The 18541-nt window shown below is 40.9% G+C and overlaps 1 protein-coding gene across 1 annotated transcript; it reads right to left on the bottom strand.

Moving 5' to 3' along the window:
• Positions 1–1140: 1140 nt before the first annotated feature.
• LOC117345231 (neuropeptide receptor 18-like) lies at positions 1141–4874 on the bottom strand. Its single transcript, XM_033908256.1, has one exon. The coding sequence runs from the start codon at positions 4856–4858 to the stop codon at positions 3677–3679; it is 1182 nt and encodes a 393-aa protein (XP_033764147.1). The 5' UTR covers positions 4859–4874; the 3' UTR covers positions 1141–3676.
• Positions 4875–18541: the final 13667 nt, after the last annotated feature.

Below are 18541 nucleotides of genomic sequence, written 5' to 3'. Positions count from 1 at the left end.
TACTACAGACGTTATTACAGGTACAACTTACTACAGACGTTATTACAGGTACAACTTATAATAGACGTTATTACAGGTACAACTTACTACAGACGTTATTACAGGTACAACTTACTACAGACGTTATTACAGGTACAACTTACTACAGACGTTATTACAGGTACAACTTACTATAGACGTTATTACAGGTACAACTTACTATAGACGTTATTACAGGTACAACTTACTACAGACGTTATTACAGGTACAACTTACTATAGACGTTATTACAGGTACAACTTACTACAGACGTCATTACAGGTACAACTTACTATAGACGTTATTACAGGTACAACTTACTATAGACGTCATTACAGGTACAACTTACTATAGACGTTATTACAGACATAACTTACTATAGACGTTATTACAGGTACAACTTACTACAGACGTTATTACAGGTACAACTTACTACAGACGTTATTACAGGTACAACTTACTATAGACGTCATTACAGACATAACTTACTATAGACGTTATTACAGGTACAACTTACTATAGACGTTATTACAGGTACAACTTACTACAGACGTTATTACAGGTACAACTTACTACAGACGTTATTACAGACATAACTTACTATAGACGTTATTACAGGTACAACTTACTATAGACGTTATTACAGGTACAACTTACTACAGACGTTATTACAGGTACAACTTACTACAGACGTTATTACAGGTACAACTTACTACAGACGTCATTGCATTTACGACTAAATAAAGAAGTTATAATAGGTTAAATTACCATATATATTCTTACTGTAGATCATGCCGAAAGATTTCATGAGATGGTATGGGCGAGTCATGTGATTTAGTCAGACGTGTCGTTTGTGTGATTTGAAGTCATACGACGTCAACGACTGGCTAGCAAACGTTTTATTGACTTCTTCACTAAATGGGTGTTTCGGGGGTATTTCGGGTAGGTGTTATGTCACGCCCGATTTTATTGTATTTACACCAAAATCTTAGCGACACCAAACGGTGTCGGAGAATTCCACGTTTTCAGCATTTGAGGACAAATTGATGATAATTTTTGAAATACAATTTTGATAAATTTACAATTTTTTAACAAAGTTTTTGACTTTTTTTTTGTGTTCATTATTTCTGAAAATTTAATAACATTTGGCAATTCATATACATACTTACTCTAAATATGATTTTCTTTCTGTATTCAGAAAAGAACATTTCAATAGATAGTGAAATTCATCACCGATTTCATGTAAATTACAATAAGGATACATTCTATTTTGGTATTCGATGTTATACCCTCTCCCAGTTTCCACTATTAATTTATGATTACAAGTTCTAAAACACAATAACATTCGCTTATTATCATTTAATAATTCTAAATAATTTTCAAAGTCAGAATTATTTTTATATATTCTATAAAAAAAAAAACAGATTTAGAGGAATCAAAAACTTCACCAGTAAATTCTTGTAAAAAACAGGTCGTGCAATATTTGTTTTACCGATAGTTTTACCCATTGCGGATTACCTATTCCGAAATATTGGAAATTTCATACATACATATAGTAGTGCGCTCTGGCCCTACTCCAGACACGGTGTCAGGGCCAGAGGAAACTCGGGCTCACCAGACATGGTGTCAGGACCAGAGGAAACTCGGGCTTATGAAGACAGGTGCGAAGGAGTCAGCTATAAACGAAAACAAGTAATTGAAAGACTGAGTAGTGAGGAAATAAAGGAAAGATTTATCAGGGCTGCCGTAATTACACCTTCGAGTACATGGGGAACATAGTCTGTCTTATACATATCACAGATTATGGAAACATTTAGAATTTGTTCCTGGCTGTTGTCTGGCAATAGGTTACCCTGTCCATTATCCCAGCCAAACTAGTGGTGGAGCGTGACCTCCAGCGTTCTTCATATATCTTTGGTGATATGATTAGTGAACACTTGTTTAAAAGATATGCCTCCATAGGGACCAGCGTCTCAACGAAACATTTCGAGATTAATTAACTGACTAGAGCATCACGCAGTTCATTGGCTAGGACAATGGTCCCTTGTGCAGCTTCTAGAATGCGGCACACAACAACAGACACCAGATAGAATATATCGTCAGTTCAGTTAGACCAGAGTATGGACCAGTGGAATTCATCGCGATATAATGACTGCAAAATATCTAACTCAAGTGACATCTTTATAATCCAAGATTTTTTATGTTCATGATTATTGTTCTGAATTATCCTATCTCGTTAACAATAACTAAGAGGTCGTGGACGCTAGGACCCAAAAATATCGTAGAAACTTAATCATTTCAAAGAAGACATGGGATCTGATCCTCGCATCAGCCTAACGGAAATATACTATATCATACCCACCGATACAGTAATTTATCATATATTACTCCTGATATTCGGTGAAGTCGTCCGTCTAATATTTTTGCATATGCCACTAATAGTACTATATCCGAAGCGTTTTTCATTGGCTACGCAGGTCAGAAATCGATAGTGACGTCATAATATGGACAATGACGTGACGTCAGTAACTCTGAAAGGCGCTGTCTCTGTTTGATTAAGTTATCCACATTTCGACTTTAAAACCTTTCAAGACGAAACTCTTAATACATGTATGTTTCCATTTTATTAGATTTTATGAAAGGCGTTTGGAAGTATTTAAATTTTGCTAGCTAAATCTCGCAAAAATAATAATAAAAATCCCTTCTAAGGCTCCTTTCATTAATTAAATCTCAATTGAAAAGAAAACTCAATTAATATTCTATAATCATCTCATGTAAATCTCTCAACGTGAACCTGACGTATGTTTAATTTGACTAAAATTGCAATCCCCGATATCGCCATACATGTAAAGCCATCTACAAAGGATTACATTGGTGTCACATGGGTATTACATGGGTATAACATGAGTATTATATGGGTATTACATGGGTATTACATGGGTATAACATGGGTATTACATGGGTATTATATGGGTATAACATGGGTATTACATAGGTATTACATGGGTATTATATGGGTATCACATGGGTATTACATGGGTATTATATGGGTATAACATGGATATTACATAGGTATTACATGGGTATTATATGGGTATCACATGGGTATTATATGGGTTTCACATGGGTATTACATTGGTATTTCATGGGTGTCACATGGGTATTACATTGGTATTACATGGGTGTCACATGGGTATTACATGGGTGTCACATGGGTATTATATGGGTATCACATGGGTATTACATTGATATTACATGGGTGTCACATGGGTATCACATGGATATTATATGTATCTATACAGGAGAATTTCATTGCCATTTTAAAAGTTAACACTTTTGTATTCAGCTGTATTGTTCAAAGATAAATATTTCAACTTTCGTTGCGATAAAAGTCAAAACGCCAGAATATAAATACATAGGTCAAATACAGAGATCATTCTCTATAACCTCCAAAGAGATCATTCTCTGTAGCCTCCACAAAGGTCATTCACTGTAACCTCCAAAGAGATCATTCTCTGTAGCCTCCACAGAAGTAGAAAAGTCTATAATCAGCATTAATAAATCATCTTAGATATCAGTGAATAATGATAGTAAAACTATATATTTTTTCTCGTTCTGACAAACAAACATGAAACAAAGAAACATGTAGCGGGTTGTTTCACCGACACAGGTTAAGGAAAACCTCTTTTAACTGCATCTGAAAGTCTGGATTCATAAACGCGTAGATGAAAGGGTTAATGACATTGTAGATGAAGTACATGTTGAATACGACAATATTCATATTCACAAGCCTTAGCTTCATCAGCCAGGCCGGCAAAAAGGCCACAATAAAAACAAAAGCCACAAGAGAAAGCATAATGGCCGTCTTTATATTATTCCTCCGGATGCGTTCTTGTTTTTCATGACCGAGACTAAACTTGTCCCTGTTTCGTTCGCTACTCTCACTACGGACAAGTTGCCGTTGTGTTTCGGCATTATGGTTTTTATCACGTTCCTCCACCACCGTGGATGCTTCCTGACTGAGGTACATCACCTCTGTGTTTTCATTGTCACCAGTGTGTGGAACCCGGAAGGTGCAACACGGAAATGACTCCATGCGCAGGCGCCGTTGTCGCCGCTTCAGTATGAATCTGTAGATGACCGAGTAGATAATTATCACAAGAATACACGATAGGCCATAGAAGGACGAGTAAATCTTCTGGAAAATAGAAAAGAATTCCTCTCCGAGTAACATGGCGGATTCCTGACATTTAAACGTGTTGACGGGCTCAGTGAGCAAATCGTTTTTGTCATGTGTGCTAAGTTCACGAAGGAGTTTCAGAAGCTGGGCCTCCATAGCCTGATTCATTCCGGTGTTAGACAGGTTCCGGTCTATCAAGGTGTTGTACACATTGTCTGGGTTTTTGTAGACACCATAGTTAAGACATGACAACATGCCTAGACATATGGACGTTATACACAGGCTGGCCACAATGATCCACACACGGTAATGCGTCATCACCTTAGCGAACGGTTTACAGATACAGAAGTACCTGTCTACAGCGATCGCAACCATGACAAAGGCCGATAACGGAATCGTTGTTGAAACGAGGAAGTGATAGATCTTACAGACGATATCATACGTGACATTGAAATTTAGAACTTCCATCGCAATGGTTGAAGGTATGGTTATAACGCAGGATATCAGGTCAATTCCGGCTAGGGTGAGGATGAACAGGGAAGACGTAAACTTCTGGCGACACCTGGTGAAGCCGTACAGAACTAGAATATTACCCACAGTTCCCACCAGGGCGAAGGCCGACAGGAATACGATGGTGATGTAGCGTTCGTATTCCATCATAGTGATGATTCCGGGCACCAGCCTACAACACAGAATAGTTATAACGTAACAAACCGTACAAATGAAGTTCACAGTAGATTCATGTAATTTATAATAAATGGGAATTAAAATTTGAGAAAAAACATATGAATAAGTCAATGAATTTTGAAGTGGTGTTTTTAGAAAGTTTAATTTTTACTAAATAACTGCAAGTAGTTCAATAGTTCAATAGTCAATTGCCGTTGTGACGTAATGCTTCAACTTGCAGCCTTACATACAGATCATAAGTACGTACATATAAACATCAATTTCAACAGCATATATACAATATGTAAGTTAGGACATAAACAACAGCCGTAACTTGTGATTGGAGAATAGAAACATTAAATACGACCGCTGATGCTCTCCGCTTTCATTAAAAGTCAAAACAAAGGACTATAATCATGCTCATGATTAATGGAGAGACGAGTTTACTTTTAAATGATCGAATGGTTTACTTTGTTAACGGCTAACACTGTAAAGGTCATACGGGTCAAAGCATGGCGAGTAAATATTTTCTTAAAAGGAAACAACATCATAGAAACGAAAAAGGTGAAATATGTAATCATAAACATAATATATATTATTATATTGTAAATCATTTAGATTTCGCGAATACTTTATTTCGCGATTTTACCGCTTCAGAAATATTCGCAAATACACGATTTCGCGAACGCCGATCTAGAAATGACTTTAAATTCGCGAATGATGAGCTATTAGGATCATGGACTCTGTAAGACTAATTCATCGGTACACTAACCGTAAGGTTGGTCGCCATCCAAAAATATTATCTTAATACAAATAATCGCGAAAATAAATCAAACGCGAAATGTAAAGGGTTATAGACTAAACAGACAAATATGGCGATGGTTACTTATATATTGTGGTACATACCAACAGCTTTAAGATAGTTAAAAATAATACGTTAACAGCTTCTGAAAAAAAAAACGTTTTAGACTTGTTATGCTGTTATAGACACTTTCTCTTAAAGTGTTTTAGGGTAAGTTGTTCATAGCACGCTATATATTGAGGTTGGTCCTCCCGCTCCTATAAGTAAGGATGTACATTATGTACAATGTATATTACATATGCATGGCCCACCCTAACACGGGCAAGGACAACCTCGTCTCGGATATTGTCTCTTTAGCAAGGAGACTATTTCGGTAAAATGAAGTTTAAAATCAGCTAGCAGAATTGATAATGCCACTTCTGCTGTGCGATCTGTTTTTTTTTTCAATATCAGGTAATCCGGTAAGCCCCAGGAAAATATCATATCACAACTTGAGGCAACATCGTGTAGTAAAATGATTATTTTTCGTTTAGAGATATTAGCCAGATTTCTGTTGCTAAGACAGATCGAGAGTCACACTAGATAATTACTCTCGTTACATTGTTAGTTTTAATAATTATGTTCAATGTGAGATAGATAGCTTGGGATTCTGCAGAGAATATTAAGCATCATTTGGAAGCCGACATACCCAAGACTGTTTCTATCGTTAGCTGTGATGTGTTGCCATTTTAGAGAGGAAATGCGTGGACCAATCGATGGAATACATTTTGGTTGATTTTCAAACAAATCCTTATAATTTAGATCGAAAACAAGCGAATAGGCAGGTTTTGATGGATTCGATTTTAATTGAAGTGCGTGATGCAATAAAAGTTTTTACGGCGATTATGCAGTGAGGGTTCGTTTCCCTTACAGATGAGAATCGCAGATGGCGTGGTTTTGAATGTTCCAAGAGCGAGCCGCAAACCTGGGTGATGAACAGTATATGATCTTTTAGATGTTATTTTCTATGGGAACCACAGACAATGGAACTGTAGTCCAATTACAGTGCCCTGTTCAATTTTACTTTGGTTGTGGTTTTATTTTGTTTAATGTCCTATCAACAGTCAGAGTCATTAAAGGACATGCCATATTTTTGAGTTGGAGGAAAGCCGGAGTACCCTGAGAAAAACCACCGGCCTACGGTCAGTACCTGGCAACTACCCCACGTAGGTTTCGAATTCGCAACCCAGAGGTGGAGGGCTAGTGATAAAGTGCCGGGACACCTTAACCACTCTTTTGTTAGATCGGATTGTCCCTTCTAGCTTTAGTTAATATTTCGTATAAAATCTATTAGAATTAGTGAGGATTGGCTGTTCCCCCCCCCCCCCCCCCCCCCCCCCCCCCCTCATTATTATTCTCTCAATGTAGTATGAAATCGCCAAAAAGAAATGCAAGGGGCGGGTAGCTGCTTTAAACGATTATCTTATTCAGCGTTTGAAACTTGTAAATTAGGTGTGAGATAAATTGAGCATACTTTTGGCGTTCGATGGAGGGATGAATTAACAGCGACTACATGTAAATTTGTGCTTAATTAAATGGCTCTGTGTGGGGTTTGATTGTCTGGTTTTAAAATACGTTTGTTTACTAGGTTTATTAAAATAAGATTGAAGGGAAAGACGAAGGCTACCTTTAATGCAAATCCTTTGATACCATGTGTTAAGGTCCTCTGTATTAATCTCATGGGTACCTACAAAACAGTGAAATTTAAAATCAACCTGCGTACCTTTTTCACATGAGATAATTGTGTTTTAAGGGGAATAACTCGTACGATGCTGAAACAGGAAAAGAAAAGTGAGTTGCCTCCCTTCCCTTTTTGCTTTGGTTTGTTTTTGTTTAACGTCCTATTAACAGCCAGGGTCATTTAAGGACGTGCCAGGTTTTGGTGGTGGAGGAAAGCCGGAGTACCCTGAGAAAAACCACCGGCCTACGGTCAGTACCTGGCAACCGCCCCACGTAGGTTTCGAACTCGCAACCCAGAGGTGGAGGGCTAGTGATAAAGTGTCGGGACACCTTAACCACTCGGCCACCGCGGCCCCCTTCCCTTTTTGCACCAGGTTTTACCTTCCTGAGTATTAGGACCACAGTATGTTAATCTTGGTTGTGAAATAAATAAAAAGTATAAAATTATAAATGGAGAATGCTAATTGTGCAATTAGAAATATACTCGGGTCTTTACATCTCGATAAAACATCCACTTCTTTCTATCATCACAAATTTAACATCAACAAGGGATTTTGAACTTCTTATTATAGAAACTACCATTATGTTCCTTCAACATTAACTCGTGTCACGTAAATAAATCCAATGAGAAAACACGTAAACCCGGGGCCAATTTCTCAACGCTCCTCAGCTAATGGGAATTCCATAATAAAACAATTCTATAGGAAAACATTAGAGAATTTAAAGAAGAGTCCTTCCGATGTTTTCTGTAATGTTTTCTTATGGAAAGTCATTAAGACTGGAGATTAAGGTAACCAGGCGTTTGACTGTATGCATTTTTTATAACTCATTTAGTCGGTTGTATTTTAGTATGTAATCATGCGACGACTCAATACAACAATAGAATTGCGATCCACACATATTTTGAAATGTTCCAATACACTTTTCGAAACGTAATCACGAAAAGTGGCCATTGCTCTGTGTATACTAATGTAGATAAACATTAGTTTAGATGATTCACAGACATGGAAACATGGACTATCGACTTGATTCAAATTCCTAATTTGGTTTAGTATTGATTAACGTCCTATAAATAGCTATATCACTTACGGACGGCACCCTCCGTGTGCAGATGCATGCATGGGGTGAGTGAGGGAGTGCGGATGTATTGGGAGACTGCGGTATGCTCGTGCTTCGTATGTCTTTCTAACTGTTAGAGTTACTTCCCTTCATTTCACTTGATCCGTACAGCGATTGGAGCCGAGAAAGGCGTGTGAAAGCGCAGATTACAGAAGTATTATGCCAAGATACCCAGCATGGCACCCCAGACGATCACATTAAACTGACAAAGGTCCCACTGTCAAAACTACTGAGCGTTAAACAGCAGAAAGGAGTAGAATCGGCCAAATTTGTAGACTGGTATGTCTCGGTTAGGGCGCAGAGCCCAAGATCTTCGCCCACAATAGCAAAAGCTCAACTAACGGCCAAACGTGAGGCAGTGTCGTAGAGGACATTAGGAAGAAGAAAGTTGTTTAGAAAAATGATCCAAAATTTTGTCGCCTCTTACGAATATGTAAAGTGATATTCCGCAAAAATTAAATGATGCTCTCGATAAAGAATGTATAAAACATAGATCGCAGTCCTCTACAATAATGATCTTGCATACGATTTACTTCGACGATGAAAATGTAGGGTGTTTTGAACTTGAAAAGAAGCTGTCAATTTGTTTACACGACTTCGCGGCTTTCTAATATTGAAAGGGATGTTTATATCAACAATATCGGCTGTTCATTGTAAATGGATTTGGCGTAGTTTATTTGGTTTAACGTCCTTTTAATATCTAGGGTCATTTAAGGACGTGCCAGGTTTTGAGGTGGAGGAAAGCCGGAGTACCCCGAGAAAAACCAGCGCCCTACGGTGAGATCCAGGCAACTGCCCCACGTGGGTTTCGAACTCGCAACCCAGAGGTGGAGGGCTAGTGATAAAGTGTCGGAACACCACTCGACCACCGCGCCCCCCCCCCCCCCCTCCCCCCCTCCATGAATCCGAAAAGCAACAATAGGAAAATACGTGTTAACATATACGTCACGCCACGTAGGATTCAATTGGTATTTGTTTATCGTCCTGTTAAAAGCTATGGTCAATTAAGGACCTACATCATTTGAATACACCTATTTCGTCTTGGGTGCCTAAATGCATAAGATGGCACGATCTCTAACATCGTCATATAATTTAGTTATTGATCTATATTTATTTTTTTCGTGAAATTAATTTGCACGCAACAGCGTTTTTCTGTCAATGGCAGCGACGCCAATGTCGGTTACGTCGATGGTAGCGACGCTGCTGTCGGTTACTTCAATGGTAGCGACGCCGCTGTCGGTTACGTCAATGGTAGCTAGGCCACTGTCGGTTACGTCTATGGTAGCTAGGCCACTTTCGGTTACTTCAATGGTAGCTAGGCCACTGTCGGTTACGTCAATGGTAGCTACGCCGCTGTCGGTTACGTCTATGGTAGCTAGGCCACTGTCTGTCTGTAACGTCAATGGTAGCTAGGCCACTGTCGGTTACGTCTATGGTAGCTAGGCCACTGTCGGTTACGTCAATGGTAGCTAGGCCACTGTCTGTAACGTCAATGGTAGCTAGGCCACTGTCGGTTACGTCTATGGTAGCTAGGCCACTGTCGGTTACGTCAATGGTAGCTACGCCGCTGTCTGTAACGTCAATGGTAGCTAGGCCACTGTCGGTTACGTCAATGGTAGCTACGCCGCTGCCGGTTACGTCAATGGTAGCTAGGCCACTGTCGGTTACGTCAATGGTAGCTAGGCCACTGTCGGCTACGTCAATGGTAGCTAGGCCACTGTCGGTTACGTCAATGGTAGCTAGGCCACTGTCGGCTACGTCAATGGTAGCTAGGCCACTGTCGGTTACGTCATTGGTAGCTAGGCCACTGTCAGTTACGTCAATGGTAGCTAGGCCACTGTCGGTTACTTCAATGGTAGCTACGCCGCTGTCGGTTAGGTCAATGGTAGCTAGGCCACTGTCGGTTACTTCAATGGTAGCAAGGCCACTGTCGGTTACTTCAGTGGTAGCTAGGCCACTGTCGGTTACGTCATTGGTAGCTAGGCCACTGTCGGTTACGTCAATGGTAGCTAGGCCACTGTCGGTTACTTCAATGGTAGCTAGGCCACTGTCGGTTACGTCAATGGCAGCTAGGCCACTGTCGGTTACTTCAATGGTAGCTAGGCCGCTGTTGGTTACGTCAATGGTAGCAAGGCCACTGTCGGCTACGACAATGGTAGCTAGGCCACTGTCGGTTACGTCAATGGTAGCTAGGCCACTGTCGGTTACGTCAATGGTAGCTAGGTCACTGTCGGTTACTTCAATGGTAGCTAGGCCACTGTCGGCTACGTCAATGGTAGCTAGGCCACTGTCGGTTACGTCTATGGTAGCTAGGCCACTGTCGGTTACGTCTATGGTAGCTAGGCCACTGTCGGTTACGTCTATGGTAGCTAGGCCACTGTCGGTTACGTCAATGGTAGCTAGGCCACTGTCGGTTACGTCTATGGTAGCTAGGCCACTGTCGGTTACGTCTATGGTAGCTAGGCCACTGTCGGTTACGTCTATGGTAGCTAGGCCACTGTCGGTTACGTCAATGGTAGCTAGGCCACTGTCGGCTACGTCAATGGTAGCTAGGCCACTGTCGGTTACGTCAATGGTAGCTAGGTCACTGTCGGTTACTTCAATGGTAGCTAGGCCACTGTCGGTTACGTCTATGGTAGCTAGGCCACTGTCGGCTACGTCAATGGTAGCTAGGCCACTGTCGGCTACGTCAATGGTAGCTAGGCCACTGTCGGTTACGTCAATGGTAGCTAGGCCACTGTCGGTTACGTCTATGGTAGCTAGGCCACTGTCGGTTACGTCAATGGTAGCTAGGCCACTGTCGGTTACGTCTATGGTAGCTAGACCACTGTCGGTTACGTCTATGGTAGCTAGGCCACTGTCGGTTACGTCAATGGTAGCAAGGCCACTGTCGGTTACTTCAGTGGTAGCTAGGCCACTGTCGGTTACGTCATTGGTAGCTAGGCCACTGTCGGTTACGTCAATGGTAGCTAGGTCACTGTCGGTTACTTCAATGGTAGCTAGGCCACTGTCGGCTACGTTAATGGTAGCTAGGCCACTGTCGGATACGTCTATGGTAGCTAGGCCACTGTCGGTTACGTCTATGGTAGCTAGGCCACTGTCGGTTACGTCTATGGTAGCTAGGCGACTGTCGGTTACGTCAATGGTAGCTAGGCCACTGTCGGTTACGTCTATGGTAGCTAGGCCACTGTCGGTTACGTCTATGGTAGCTAGGCCACTGTCGGTTACGTCTATGGTAGCTAGGCCACTGTCGGCTACGTCAATGGTAGCTAGGCCACTGTCGGTTACGTCAATGGTAGCTAGGTCACTGTCGGTTACTTCAATGGTAGCTAGGCCACTGTCGGCTACGTCAATGGTAGCTAGGGCACTGTCGGTTACGTCTATGGTAGCTAGGCCACTGTCGGCTACGTCAATGGTAGCTAGGCCACTGTCGGCTACGTCAATGGTAGCTAGGCCACTGTCGGTTACGTCAATGGTAGCTAGGCCACTGTCGGTTACGTCTATGGTAGCTAGGCCACTGTCGGTTACGTCTATGGTAGCTAGGCCACTGTCGGTTACGTCAATGGTAGCTAGACCACTGTCGGTTACGTCTATGGTAGCTAGGCCACTGTCGGTTACGTCAATGGTAGCTAGGCCACTGTCGGTTACGTCTATGGTAGCTAGGCCACTGTCGGTTACGTCAATGGTAGCTAGGTCACTGTCGGTTACGTCTATGGTAGCTACGCCGCTGTCTGTAACGTCAATGGTAGCTAGGCCACTGTCTGTCTGTAACGTCAATGGTAGCTAGGCCACTGTCGGCTACGTCAATGGTAGCTAGGCCACTGTCGGTTACGTCAATGGTAGCTAGGCCACTGTCGGTTACGTCTATGGTAGCTAGGTCACTGTCGGTTACGTCAATGGTAGCTACGCCGCTGTCTGTAACGTCAATGGTAGCTAGGCCACTGTCTGTCTGTAACGTCAATGGTAGCTAGGCCACTGTCTGTAATGTCAATGGTAGCTAGGCCACTGTCTGTCTGTAACGTCAATGGTAGCTAGGCCACTGTCTGTCTGTAACGTCAATGGTAGCTAGGCCACTGTCTGTCTGTAACGTCAATGGTAGCTAGGCTACTGTCTGTCTGTAACGTCAATGGTAGCTAGACCACTGTCTGTCTGTAACGTCAATGGTAGCTAGGCCACTGTCTGTCTGTAACGTCAATGGTAGCTAGGCTACTTTCTGTCTGTAACGTCAATGGTAGCTAGGCCACTGTCTGTCTGTAACGTCAATGGTAGCTAGGCCACTGTCTGTCTGTAACGTCAATGGTAGCTAGGCTACTGTCTGTCTGTAACGTCAATGGTAGCTAGACCACTGTCTGTCTGTAACGTCAATGGTAGCTAGGCTACTGTCTGTAATGTCAATGGTAGCTACGCCGCTGTCGGTTCTTAAAACGTATGTATAAACGTGGTCGATGGAATATTGATGCATAAAATATTTCTATTTTCATATGGCTTAGCTGTATAATCCTGAAACCGAGCCTCAAGTGTCTGTTTACCTATCACCTAGGGATGTTCAAACATAGGCCAGATGAGGACATTGCCTGTTGGTGGAGATTTCACTAGGATTTATATGTAATGAGATTTCCGTAGTTTGAGTGTAGCGAATTATACGGAAATTATTTTTCCTTAGAAAGCAAGTTATCTCAAAGGTGGCGCCGTGAAGCGTTTTTGCACGTGCAGGTCGTGTAGATTGGAGTACGTGGGCAATTCAGCGAGGGTAGACCAGCAAATACACACGTGTTGATCTTTATATAAACATTATGTTTGTGACTAAAAGTAGCGAAGTTCGAATCCGTGTGATTTTTCTGGTTGTTGTTAGTTGACGGTTATTGTAGTCATGAGAGAAAATTCGTTTTGTGTAGAATCGTGTAATAGAGTGAGAGGTGAGATGCGTATAAATAACAACCAATCACTGCCGTGTTTCCAAATGGTGACGCATGCGCAAACGAAGTCTAGTTACTGTAGTAGGACCACCAATGACCATTTACCGCTAAGCCATATGACGTGGATGGTGATATAAGGTGACCAACAGCGACCGTTAACCACTAAGCCATATGACGGGTATGGTGTCTCTCTGGCGATTATTCCTACAGCAGTCAACAAATGGAGGAAAATGTGTATGGTCGTCATCAGTAAGGACAAAAACTCCTATGCTTTGTTAAGAGCTCGATGATAAGTAACAAGTAAGGCATTGTTTCTTTGCACGATATGAAGTTGAAGAGGCTAAGTTTGTTGAATAAGTTAGACTTACGTTTACAGATCATCGTGTTAGGGGTTTAGGGTGATGTTCGTTGTTGTTAGACATTCAAAGGGAACATCATTGAAACAAATGTCGAACGACAGGGGTCACATCACAATTAATGCAGTCGTATGACCAAATGGTCATTCGGAATTTCTATCATTCGGAACACCCGAATTTGACGATGTAGTTAAGGCGTCTAACCGTCCTGATTTCTAAGTCGTATTCTAGAACATTTAAAATGTCTCCTCGTAAATCATTACATCTTCTGTACTCCCTTCTCGTTTTGTATATTTTGAGATAGGATACAGATTTGGTCAGCGTCCCTGTTGTTTTCTACTCGTGTCTCTGCGAGAATGCATGTTCTGAATTGACTGTAGTGAAAAGTAAGGCCATCAGCCTATGGGCCTTTTATGTCACCTGAGTTCTGATATATTTCAGTCAATTTAAAACATTTGATCTTGACTATTATCCCTTGTACGTCAGTCAAGACCATCCCGCACAAAATTTATGATGCTCAAAAAAGCGATTTCTCTATATAAACTATAACAAAATTTTCCTAATCCTCAGGGGAACGCAAAGCCCAAGGGTAATACAATTCACAATTTCAGTTAAGCACCTTAAGACCCTTCCATGTACGAAGAATATTCGATTATCATAACTGGCTCTTAAGAAGAAAGTCTTTAAAATTTGACACTCTGAGCCCCAGGCCTAAAGGCCTCTGTGGGAAGAAGCATATTATTCACAATTGTGGTTGATATTTTGCCATGAAAGGTTTCTGCAAAAATTCATTGAATTTGGTTCAGGGCTTTCCGAGAGGTCGAAAATGCATATTGTTTATGAACGGACGACGGATGACGACGAACAAAGGGCGATCGGAATAGACCATGAAACTTCGTCTCAGGTGACCTTACAAAACAAACTCCCGGTTTAGATATCTACACACGCTCAGACCATCTTCTATTGACACATAAATGTCGAATAATTATCGCTGACGACTTTAACGTCGTTTATCTGACGTCAGTAATCAAGTTTGTTGATGTTGATTCCCCCCCCCCCCCCCCCCCCCACATCCTGAATCAGACGAGGAAGGGGGTCACGTGACCTGTATCCTGGATCATACGAGGAAGGGGGCCACGTGACCTGTATCCTGGATCATACGAGGAAGGGATTCACGTGGCCTATATCCTAAAACATACCAGGAAGGGGATCACGTGGCCTATATCCTAGATCATACGAGGAAGGAGGTCATGCGATCTGCAATATGGGTCATATGAGTGCGGTGACCACGTGGGCTACATCCCAGGTCACGTGAGGACGGGGTAACATGGAATCACTTACCCAGACATATCTCAATAACATATCGTGTCATGGTATTATTTCATATTGCACTTATTTTCTGCCATGATAACAACCTTTATGAAGTTGATAATATTCAAACAGTAGTAGGCCCGGATATCTATCAATCTACTGTACCCCATACCATCACTCTCAAGTAGACAATATCAGACAGGTATTCGCTAGATCAAATGCACTGTAATGCTAAAAATATATCACGAACTGTAAAAATCACCTAATGAATCTGAACATTAGCGCACGTGTGCGATATCGTCATATTACCGGTGAGAGCGACACGTGACTGCTTTACGATAACACTGATGTATTTGTACATGATTGGTTAAATTGCTTGGTTACATAGCGGATGGTATCTCAATGTTTATTAGTCGTATTAAACCAATGTTAGGGTCTACTTCCCTAAACATCTGACGGAACACGTATATAGCGATCGTATCGTTTAAAGATGCATCGTAATACAAAAGCACGTGCTGCAGAGGGAGACTCCAAAACATGCTGTTTATCGATACATATCACGAAGTTATGTATAACAAACAAAAACGCCCAAGCTTGTTGTTTAAAGTGAAGTCATCGGTCCCCATTAACCGAAAGCAAAACCCCACCAAACCTGGCTCTATACCGAAAACCATTACAGCTTGTTCAAAACACCTGAACCTGATATTAAGACAAGGGGATTTCGACCAAATTTAATTGTTTAACAAAAATCAGAGAATGTCGACATGCAAAAGAAACCGCTATTCTATCTCAAATTCGATAAAACGAGAGCAAAGTGAAGCTTTGTATAGATTCCATAGTTCCATCCCCAAGGGAATAGAGAATTATCATACCTTCACTAGACTACCCTCTTATGGACAGTGTCTTATACATCAGTTCAAGTGAATGCTGACGTGACGTCATTCTATTGTTGCCGTGACGTCATACAATTGTCGAGAACGTGCAAAGAGCATGAGTAGCTTGTTAGGCAGTTATATACTTTTAACGACTCATATACAGATCAGCGCCTGTCAGATACTTTAGCAGTAGTAACATTTTGTAAATCCAATCCGACACCGGTAAAATTGTGGCTATCGCCGTCCAGGTTAAGGGGAAAAGTTTTACCTAGCAACAACAGAACCAACGTGATTTATTACATTTTTTGTAAAAAAAATCTTATCAAACTGATATTTTCACTGCAGTGATAAGCAGTGAAAACATACAAATTTTGCAGTGAAAATATAAGGTTTGCCGGAACTACATTCCTGGTGCATGGGCGCAGTAATACCATACAGACTACATTTTATTATCATTGAATATCTGTATCCAACTACGCTGTTTACATAAATAGTGGATAAACTATTGTGTTTTAGGAATTAATAAACACGGACTGTAGTTTATAAGTGTCGTTTTTTCCTTTTGATAATTTTTTTAAAAGAAGAACTTTTTTGAAGCGTATTAATATTTTGAAATGCGCAATTATTCCGATAAGCTGACTCGATCGGTGGTCATTTCGACGAATTGGCCTAGCTACTCTTCAGTACGCAGGTCAAGAAAAATGTTATAGAATCATTTTAAGGCCTCAATCAAATGTAATAAAAAGAAATTTCAATGAACATCCTCTATATATTGGATAAAGAGTTATCCCATCCAAAGCAACCACGGGAGCAATAACAATAACAATAATTAAAAACAAACAAACAAACTAAGGAATATATTGATTTCCATGCAAAATCTTAAGATTCAGGACATTACATGTTTTATAAATAATACTGTTAATGAATTGATCGTCTAGATGAGTGGAGCAAAATTATTTTGTTTGTTTGCTGGGTTTGTTGTCTCGTGAACAGTCAGGAAAAAATTGAGGCGGGGTCTCGTTGTAGTAGTTGGTGACTACCTCACTGAACAACATATGTTCGCCCGTCGCATGCCATCCAGAGCAATTAGGATAAAGTGTCTTGTCCAAGGACACAGCCACGACATCACAGACCGGCCCGTTTCTCAGCGTGCATGGCCTGTGTTCTAGCCGACTGAGCTATTGTGGCGACGCGGAATAATGTATATATTAAAAACGGAACGAAAATATGTCTGCTTGTACACACGAAACTGGTAATTCAAATAGTCTCGATCGACTTCCAGCGTCAGATCTAGCAATGAAGCATCAACAAGCAAGCTACAGAGTGGTCATAAACAGGTATAATAGGTGTACAGAGTATTCTGGAATGAAAAAAAAAAAAAAAAAAAAACCCAGAGAATACCGAAACCATAACCCATTAACGGCTTCTGAAATGAATATTATTTGACAACCCCTAAAGATAGAATAAGACATTCTCTAGCATAAGATACTCTCCCGCTGTCATTTAACTAGTAACTTTGCCGACAGTTTAACCAGACCATAGCCATCAGGGAAAAAAATGACATTGGGCGTCCAATACAGAATAACAAATGAAATGCATTCAGCTCTGACATTCACAACTCATTACAAAGACATTAGCTGTACGGATATAGATGGTGAGGTCGAATTTCGCAATGAAACGGACCACCTAATGGCTGTGATATGGAATCCATTACGTGGTGCCGACTTCACTGAACCAGTAGTTAGCTAGCGGACTGTTACGGCTATCGTTAGTTACATTTATCACACTGTGCAGTGATTATGATCAATGTGATAAGTAAATTACCCGAACGTTTGTGTAATTTTCTTTATTTCACTGCTGTCGCTGTTTATTTAGATACACCATTTGATATGGCCCTGGTTCTACTTGATATATATATTTACTAGAATTTTTTTTTATTATTCTTTTTTTTTTGTACTCAGAGCATAGAGCAAAGACTTTTTTTGCATTAGCAGACTATACAATTACAAACTTTATTATACAACGAATTTTCATATCTGCTTAGCTTAAACTTGTTTACACTCAATAATTATACATACCACAAACAGAAAGACAGATAGACACATAGTCCGACATATACACACAGATGCAAACACTGACAGGTAGACAGACAAACACACGCAAATACAACAAACCCACACATACACCCTCACATACAGACTGAGACACACAAGAAGACAGACAGACACATAACATCCACACCGCGACACTCACACGCGCCGACAGACATACATACATGTACACACCGATGCACCGCCACACACAGACTGATACACACATGCAAAAGACACACTCTGACATTCAAACACGCCGACAGACAGACAGACACACTCACTCACAGTAAGAAAGATAGACATACACACATAGACACCCACTTACATAGATAGACACCAACAGACATATACGCACAGACACACCCTCTCATATTTACATATTTACTAGAATTGAGTAATTGAGATTACACGCATTTATCATGGTAGGTAAGCAGGTCAACTGTTGTGATGGTAAGTAAGCATGTCAACTGTTGTGATTGTAGGTAA

Source organism: Pecten maximus, chromosome 16 (genome assembly GCF_902652985.1).
Source record: "Pecten maximus chromosome 16, xPecMax1.1, whole genome shotgun sequence".
Lineage (NCBI taxonomy): Eukaryota > Metazoa > Mollusca > Bivalvia > Pectinida > Pectinidae > Pecten > Pecten maximus.
This window is presented reverse-complemented; position numbering and strand designations above follow the sequence as displayed.

Coding starts and splice junctions, on each gene's coding strand:
- LOC117345231 (XM_033908256.1), bottom strand. CDS start 4,858: ATGATGGAATACGAACGCTACATCACCATCGTATTCCTGTCGGCCTTC.